At 34.8% G+C, this 9,492-nt stretch overlaps 1 protein-coding gene across 3 annotated transcripts; it reads left to right on the top strand.

Annotated features, from left to right (window-relative positions):
• The first annotated feature begins 724 nt into the window (after positions 1–724).
• On the top strand, positions 725–3,790 carry LOC8289312 (GPN-loop GTPase QQT2). 3 transcript variants are annotated; one of them, XM_002512141.4, is made up of 7 exons: positions 725–919; positions 1,183–1,311; positions 1,455–1,593; positions 1,777–2,003; positions 2,336–2,626; positions 2,954–3,159; positions 3,251–3,790. In XM_002512141.4, the coding sequence occupies exons 2-7, from the start codon at positions 1,234–1,236 to the stop codon at positions 3,531–3,533; spliced, it is 1,224 nt and encodes a 407-aa protein (XP_002512187.1). In that variant the 5' UTR covers positions 725–919; positions 1,183–1,233; the 3' UTR covers positions 3,534–3,790. The 3 variants fall into 3 exon arrangements, with proteins under 3 accessions (XP_002512187.1, XP_015584612.1, XP_015584613.1); XM_015729126.3 differs by having other exon boundaries at positions 732–933; XM_015729127.3 differs by lacking the exon at positions 725–919 and adding an exon at positions 1,023–1,041.
• Positions 3,791–9,492: the final 5,702 nt, after the last annotated feature.

Raw genomic sequence — 9,492 nt, 5'->3', positions numbered from 1 at the left:
TTAATATTCACCTTAGTTTTGTTAAGATAATTAATATAAATTTATAATTTATTAAGAATTTAAATAATAGCTGAAATGTTATTATAGAAATATCAATTATATTTTTATTTATAAATTTATCAGTTATTTTAATATTTAAAAGTTGAATTATAAATTATTAAACAGATATTAAAAATTAAAACTTATACTAATATATGCTTTAATTAAATAAATATTTTATACAAAATATATAAAAGAGCTCATAAGATACTATCTTTTATAAATAGTCATGATATTAACTATTAAATTAAATTAAAAATATAAATTAATAATATTTTTTAATTTTTAATTTTATTAATATATTAAAATTAATAAAAATTAATATTTTAATTTTAATTAAAGGATGTAATAATTTAATATATAATAAAATGAAAAAATTTTAAAATTAATTATTAAAAATTAAAAATTAGTATAATTTGATAAAACTTAAGAATTTAAAAATATTTGATCTATTAAAATATCTAGAATATTTTATTTGCAGTTGATGTTTATTATTAATGAAAAAATATAGTAGTTTAATAGAATTAAACGATAAAAATATTACAATAATTATTAAAACTTTTAAAAAAATGTATTAATACAAAAAAAAGTAATGTTTTTCTTTTTATCGTTAAAAAAAATTTAATGTTTTTCTTTTATTGCGCAACGTCCCAATGAAAAAATAGTTTAACCCAAAAATAAATGCGCACACAAGACTCTTGGCCAAATATAGGGTTCATCTCTTACTTCTTCTCTTCCGAATGTAAAACATACAGTTTGACCAATAAAATCCAAAAATATCGTGTATAAATCTAATTCCTTCTTTCTCTCTTACTCTCCCTCTTTCTGCCTTTTGCATCTTCCGATACGGCATCTTCCGATACGGCATCTTCATCCTCTAGTTACGTTGCGCTGGTATTTGTATTGTATTTGGCCCACCATTCCAATTTAGGGTTCTGCAAAAACCAAAGATTTCAAAGACTTTAGCTTTACTTTGAACTATCAAAAAGAATGTATTAATTGGTGGATTCTCTGTTTCTTTTCTTTTTTCTTTTCTTTTTTGTTTTGTGATTTTTGTAGTGACTTGACTTAAAATGCTTTTTCTTTGTGTATGTATATTAGTTCCACCTGGATTTTGTTGACAGTGTATTATTTTTCTTGCAGCCATAGACTTGAACTTGTAGATAGTTGAGCGACTCTTTTGCACCGTTGAAAATGGATATTGATACTGAATTCGACAAAATGAACATCAAATCTGCAGATGAAGGTTTATCCATGCAGTTGGATTCGAAGGTATGCTGGGAACTAAAGTATACACTCTGTTGTCCATCTTTACTTCCAATTTCCTTGATTTCCCTCTGCCCTCAGTCCCTTAAAATTGTTAAATTTTGACAAGTGAAGCCATTGATTTCCTATATTTCAATTCTAATCTTAAGGGAGCTCTTGGGGAAAAAGAGGAGCTTTCTGAATCAATGGACAAGCTAAACATTAAGCAATCACCATCTGAACAGGCTGGGTCTTCCTCAATAACCTTTAAAAGAAAACCGGTCGTTATCATTGTTGTTGGAATGGCAGGTACAGTCAATTACTGTTATTGCTTTGAGAAATGTGTTCCTTTCTAAACCGCTTGAGACCGTGTTATTATACTCGATTGCAATACACTGTCGTACCTGCCACTTTTACAATTGTAATTGAAAAATGAACTGTCTTACTAAATAAACTAGAAGATTGAAAATATTTACAATTGCATATATGCAGGAAGTGGGAAAACAACTTTTCTTCATAGGTTGATTTCCCACACACAAGCTACAAATATTCGTGGTTACGTACTCAACCTTGATCCTGCTGTGATGACTCTTCCATTTGGTGCAAATATTGACATAAGGGATACTGTTCGGTACAAGGAAGTCATGAAGCAGTTTAATCTTGGACCTAATGGTGGAATTCTGACATCATTAAACTTGTTTGCTACAAAGTTTGATGAGGTGAAACTTTCATATTGCATTCCTGCCTCAAAATTTTTCTTTTTGACCAGCATATCTGTTTTTACTTCCATTATTGTTATATAATATTAGTTCATTATATGCCTCTGTTGTAATAAGTTCTCTTGGGAGTCTAGTGGTTATGCATGCAGGGGTTGCTAATTTTTTGATTTGGTGAATGCTTTTCAAATGTACTGATATGTAATCCTAAATCAATATCATTTTGCTAGAGAGAACTTTCTGTTTGTCCATTACTTTTCATGGTCAATGTTCTATTCTTTTTTTTTTCTCATTGTGTTTCTAGTGCATCCTTATTTTCTGAATTCCAAATTTAGGTCGTTTCAGTTATTGAGAAGCGAGCAAATCAGCTTGATTATGTTCTGGTGGATACACCTGGTCAAATTGAGATATTCACTTGGTCTGCTTCTGGTGCTATCATTACAGAAGCTTTTGCTTCAACATTTCCAACTGTAATTGCTTATGTAGTTGATACACCTCGTTCGTCGAGCCCGACTACTTTCATGAGCAATATGTTGTATGCTTGTAGCATACTCTATAAGACACGGTTGCCTCTTGTGTTGGCATTCAACAAGACAGACGTGGCTCAGCACCAGTTTGCTTTGGAGGTATGAACTTCTGTATCAGATGTTGATTTGTGCAACCTGCAACCTTCAGTTTAGTTAACATCATTGTGTTTTAATTCCCTAGGTTCTTTTAAATATATATGATTGGTTCATTTGGTATCACCTCAAACCATATGTGATTGGTTCATTGGGTATCACCTCAAACCATATGTGATTCGTTTTGTGATCATTTTTATTACGCACGGCAATTGAAAATCTTTTTCAGTAATTATTTGCCAGTTTCCTCTTGCACCTGTTCGCATTGTTTTGGATCCTACTTTTTGTGCTATGTTTTTTTGCATTCCCTTTCTAAGAACTGTTATAATGCAGTGGATGGAAGATTTTGAAGCTTTTCAAGCTGCTGTTAGTTCAGATCACTCGTATTCTTCCACTTTAACTCAAAGTCTTTCCCTTGTGCTTGATGAATTCTATAAAAACCTAAAGTCTGTTGGAGTCTCTGCTGTTTCTGGAGCTGGAATGGAGGCCTTCTTTAAGGCTGTTGAGGCAAGCGCCGAGGAGTATATGGAAACCTACAAGTATTATCTCAATTCATAAATGCTATTCTCATTACAACTGTAGTCTTGCTATTACCTTAGCTTGTCTAACATGTGAATCTTAAACACTTAGGGCTGAACTTGATAAGAGACGGGAAGAGAAACAACGTTTGGAGGACGAACGCCGGAGAGAGAGCATGGAAAGGTTGAGGAAAGATATGGAGAAATCCAAGGGAGAAACTGTGGTCTTGAGCACTGGTTTGAAGGACAAAGAAGCTAGTAGAGATGCAATGATGGATGAGGAAGAGGAGGAAGAGGAAGATGATGACTTGGAGAGATATACTGAAGATGAAGATGTTATAGATGAGGATGAGGATGAAGATGAAGATGAAGAAGTTGGCAGGTTCTCCTTTTAGTGCAACTGTTTTATAGTCACAAGTTTCTCTAGGCAACTTCATTTTGGAACTTCTGTATGCACTGGTAATTGTGCAGTAGAATCATTAACTTGACAAATTGTAATACGTTTAGAAGTGCACATATGTTTCCCACCAGAGGGGGTAAATAGAGTGCTTTTTGGAACAAGAGAAGTATTTGCACCGGACGCCCATAAATGGTGGCTCATTTTGCTTCTGTAATCTAATTTTCATCAATGCAAGTGTTACATGTCGTATTATTTTCTGTCTTATTTACTTATTTCCTTGTTCTTTTCTGGATTGATGTACAGCATTTTTCTACCATAATTTTTGTGAGTTGTTGGGTTATTATTGTTTTCGTGAACTACTGCTAGGTGTTTAAAAGAAAAATAAATTTTGAAATTTTTTGATTCAGTATATTGAACATTTTTTCTTAGTTTTTTTTTTTTTTTTTATGAACTGTTCTTATTTTTGAAGAAAATATCAATTACGTGCTTCTCTTCAAAAATTATTTTTATAAATTTAGAAAATAAAAAATGTTTTTATTTTAGAAAAGGACCCTTTCAACTTTCTTTTTTATTTGGGAACCAGAACTATGTTATTATTCATTACTCAGTAATTGAAGATACATCCAAACTCAGTAGAGCCATATTTACATTTTCTGAAAGCCAGTCAGCACTCTATTGGCTTGCCTATGAATGTGTTCAAAAACATAAATTGAATCACTTTAGCATCTGATTCACCGTACGCTTTTGACCAGTCGGTGCCTTCAATGAATAAAACCAATTGCCTTCGTCATTGACTCAGCTTCAGCTACAAAGACTGACCTGTAGTTTTATCGCCCTAGCCTTTGGCTACCAAAATCTTTCCCCATATGATCTCCACAAGAATGCAATATTTCCTTGGCCTTTACTTACTGAAAAGGAAGTATCACAATTCATTATTAACACTGCCTACAGGTGGTTTCTACCACTTCTCCCTATCTCTATTACTATCCGTGTTATTTCCTTCTAACACGGGCACTACAACAGCCTTGTCTAAAAGACTTAGATCAACAATACGTATGTTGACCTTAGTAAGAATTTGGTAAGGACTGATTTTGTTCCCTTCAAACATCTCATTCCTCACTTTCCAGATTTCGGAACGCATCACAGGTATCCTTACACCATCTTCTTCCACCCCCAGCTACTGTCTAGCCCTGACCTCACCATCTTCCACCACTCAACAAAATTGACATTTTGAGTATTTCCACTCCAAATACCCAAACAACTACCAAACCACACAGCCCTAGCATGATAGCAGTGTAAAAGACGGAGTGCACTAGAGTTTCATCTTCTAATTCCCACAACTTGTAGATGGGACTGGAGGCACATTTTCCTTTTATACAGGTTCCGTTGATTAGCTAGGAATTACCTTCAGATTCCATACTAATTTCCAATCTTTGGGGCGCATTCCTATTGATGATGAAGGCCTATGAATTACACTCCCAACCGCCAATATAGTCAGGAAATCATAACCCCCAAATCTACTGTGAATTTGCCCGATTTGTTCAAATGCCATACAAGCTTTGTCTATAGTCAATCCTTCCAATAGGGATGCGCTCTATATCCTTAGCTTCTTCAACAGGGAAAAGAGTGTGTTCCAACTCTTTGCATGTATTAAAAAGATCAGCTACCCATTGTTCATGAGAGGTTGGTGAAAATCGACTTGTCGAGCATAAAAATTAATAAAATAAGCTTCCACCCCACGTTTGTTGTTAACCGAATTATCAACAGAGATTCCATAATGAAGGTCACGGGAGAGAATCATGTTGGACCAACTCGGAGTAGAGATGTTCAGTTTGGCTTGATCCTGGTTGTCATCAGACTCATACTCCATCCAATTAAAATCATACCAGGAAGGATACAAGGGACTTATGAGGAGTGTATGAAAGTAATCAGTATTCATATTAGTAGTAGAGCACAAGAATGAAATAACATCTTGAATATGGTTGAACTTTGGAGTTAGACCGACAACCCATTATCCATGATAGATGGCAGTGTCTGGGTATAGAGGAAAATCTTGGACTAGATCGGGAAAGTTGCACGATCCAAAGGGGTCCATTGATATTATGTAAAGATTTATCTTTTCCAAAGCGTAATAATTCGTGAAGGCCACAGTATTTGTAAGAAAGTATCAAGAGACCTAAAGTAAGAATGTCTGTCGGCTAAGGCTGATGCTAGTTTGAAGAATTATTTGGTTACTTTAATAGAATAGAACAATACACAAATTTGCAAAGAAAACAGGTTAGAAAACTAATATGTTCAAATTGGTCAGCAATAATGGTGTCCTTCCGAAACAATTGAATGAAGTTGCTATAATTGAAGTATTTTTGGCTTTAGGAGTGATTTTCGAAGGAACTTCAAATTTAAGATCTGCAATAATTTCACGATTTTAAGAAGGAAGGCCAAAGAGAATTGTCAAGTCGAGAAGTGTAATGGCCAAAGAGAATTGTCAAGTCGAGAAGTGTAATGGTCATGGGGGCAAATTTGAAATAAAAAGAGTTGACGTGCCTCAACCAAAATGCGTAGCTCCTAACATATAGTGTCTATGAAGAAGGATTTTCTTAGTCGAGAGATTGATTAAAGGAAGAATCATTGTGGCTGCCCAATTCGATTTATAGTGTGGCTCGAGGAGTTTCGTCCGAGAGCAATATTGAAGGTAGGCTTTAGCTAAGATTTTATGGGGTCAAAGACCAGTAGGAAGCTTCTGACCAAGAAGCAAAAATAGGAGGATCATCCTTGTGAAAGAGGATCTAATCATTATAAAAATACATTTTTCTGATTTAAGGATAGGACCGAGGGCACATGATTGTTGTTCAGAAAGCTGCCGAAGGATGGAAATCTGTTGATTCTATACTTAGCCTTGGATGAGGAAGCCATAAGGGTAATGGTAGAGCAGTGTGGGCCAAATGACATGGAGCATGTGGTCTATTATCTCAGTAAGAAATTATTGCCTTATGAGTCAAAGTATAACATCGTAGAGAAGACGTGTCTAGTCATGATCTGGGCCACGAGGAAGTTAAGACATTATTTCTAATCTTATAAGGTGCAAGAAATTTCAAAAATAGACCCGATAAAATACCTGTTTGAAACTTTGTCTCTTACAAGAAAGTTATCTATATGGTTAGTACTCCTAACAGAATTCTACATCGAGTATGTCACTAAGAAAGTAGTCAAGGGTAGGGCTGTAGTAAAGCTTTTTAGCTAGAATGTACTTGAAAGAGATGACCCCTGGGATTTAGAGTTTCCTGGTGAGAATTTAGTGGCAAACGATATTAAAAAATGGAAGAAGTATTTTGATGAAGCTATAAATTTAAGAGGTGTAGGGTTAGGAGTAGTTTTGATCAAGCTAGAAGGAGAAAGGCTGCCAATGGCTAAAAGGTTGAATTTTAAAGCAACAAATAACATGGTGAAATATGAAGCATGTTTATTTGGATCACAAGCAGCCATAATAGCATGAGCAAAGCAGTTGATGGACCAGGGGATTCCATGCTAGTGATCTAATAAGCCATCGAAGAATATGACGTGTAAAAAGAAAGGTTGAAGCCATATGTCAACTACCTCAGGACTTTGGTTTGAAATTCTTTTAAGTGTTTATTCATACACTTTTCGTAGGATGAAAACCATATATTAGATGCATTGGCTGCTCTATCATCAATGTGGGATAACCCCTCGACTTTCAATAAAGCTGTTAGTGATCGTGAAGTCAGGAGCACCCTGTTATTAGGGAGACCAGATAATGCAAATTCAAATGGGATTAGAAGAGAAGCTTTCGTTCTATGATCTGAAGAGGTTTGTAGAAGGCATGGTGTATCATGAGGAAGCAACTCTAAAGGAAAGATATGCATTATGGATACAAGCCAGAGATTACCTCATTTATGAAGGAGTATTGTATAGAAGAATGACTTCAATCGTCTAGCTCCGATGTGTTATTAAGTTAGAAGCACAAGTAGTGGTGGAAGAAATGCACAAAGGAGTGTACGTGATATGGAATCAGTCCAACAAGAGGTCCATCACACAGCTCAAGTACAAGATAATAATGCTACGGTCCATGCCTTGCTAGTGCATGAAAATGCTAAGCAAAAATCAGAATATTTCATGGGATTCTCATCAAAACAAACCTTTATCACTTGCCTTAATTGGATGGTTGAATAAAGGCTTGAAAAGGGGAATATTTGCTGCTCATTATGTTTAATTTTTGCTGTTCATAAAGGTGGACGTTTTTGAAGTTACTCCTTGTTTAATTTGCTATTGGAATTTCAGTTTTAAGTGTGTAATAGAACCTTTGTAATCAGCCTTTAATAGCTGTTACAAAGATTTTCTTTATTTAGCACTTCTATTTGCTGTTTAATTAGGGATGTTACAAGGGAATGTTAATCCTTGTGGCTGGTCAGTTTTTAGGAGGAAGTTGAAGAGTTTATCTATGTCATGTAACTCTTCTAGTGGTTGAGTATAAATAGAACTCATAGCCAAGTGTTATAGGCATTGAGAGTTGAAAACAAATCTGATTTCTTTGTGAAATTATTCTAAGTGTTTTACTTTGTGTTTACACGCCCTTTTGCTCTTACTACTTAGTGTTTGAGAGGAGAAGTTTAAGAGTGCTTTACTTAGTGTCTTGTTCTTTTATTTGTTTCCTACCATTCAAAGTACTCAAACTCACTCCAAAAACGATCCTATTCCTTTTCCACATCAGTACGGGCCTCATATGAATGATATAGTGTTAACCATAAAGGTTATGCATCAAGGTTATTACTAGTTAACAATGGAAAAGGATTATATAGATCTAATAAGGGAGTGCTGTGAGTGCCAGCTTTATAACAATCTGAGTCACATACCTCCGATTGATTACATAATTTGACATCCTACCATAGCCTTTTGCAATTTGGGGAATAGACATCACGAAAGAAATAAAACCTTCTTCGAATGGTCATAGATACATAATGGTAGCAATCAACTATTTCTCCAATTGGATTGAGGCTGAGTCATTCACTATTGTGGGGGTAAGACGGATGGCTCAGTTTATAGAGAGAAATATAATATGCAGATATGGTATTCCATATCATGTTGTGATGGATAATGATGTGTAGTTCATGGGTGAAACGATGGACCTATTGGTAGAATACAAGATCGAGCATCACAGGTCTTCTCCATACAGACCTCAGGTGAATGGAGAGGTGCAAGCAACCAAAAAGAACTTAAAGAAAATACTCTAGAAGATGGTATGGAATCATAAGGATTGGTTGTTTTGGTTACCCTTCACGCTTTGAGGATATCGAACAACTGAGCAAACATCGACAGGATATACTTCGTACTATTTGATATATAGGACTCAAGTAGTATTGCTAGTTGAGTTAGAGTTGCAGTCTTTGAGAGTTGTATTAGAGGTTGAAATACCAAAATACCAATGGGTCGAACATAGATATCAACAGTTGGCTTTGGTTGAAGAGAAAAGGATGAAATCCCTATACCACATGCAGTTATATCAGAAACAAATAACCAAGGCATTCAATAAGAAAGTAAAGCTAGTAAAGATAAAAGCCAACAATTTAGTGTTGAAGCACCTAAAACCTACTGTATTTAACCCAAGAGGGAAGTTCGAGCCTAACTGGAAATGCCTATACTTGGTAAAGAGAATTCTGCCTAAAGGTGCCACTAAGATTTTGGACTTGAAGGAAACGAGTTCTCTAAGCCAATCAGCCTATATCATCTTAAAAAAATACTATGTATAAAAATAAATATAATAATAAAATAGTCTGCTGATTAGAACACTCAGAAAGGGTTGGTCGAGCAAAAATCAGAGCAATGAGAGAAATAATCAATTGAAGAATTTAGAAAGACTAGCTGGTCACAAGAGTTGTATCATGAGAAATCAAAGTGTACCCATTTGAGCCTTTACTAAATGAATAAATTCTTACATCACC

Source organism: Ricinus communis, chromosome 6 (genome assembly GCF_019578655.1).
Source record: "Ricinus communis isolate WT05 ecotype wild-type chromosome 6, ASM1957865v1, whole genome shotgun sequence".
Taxonomy (NCBI): domain Eukaryota; kingdom Viridiplantae; phylum Streptophyta; class Magnoliopsida; order Malpighiales; family Euphorbiaceae; genus Ricinus; species Ricinus communis.
This window is presented reverse-complemented; position numbering and strand designations above follow the sequence as displayed.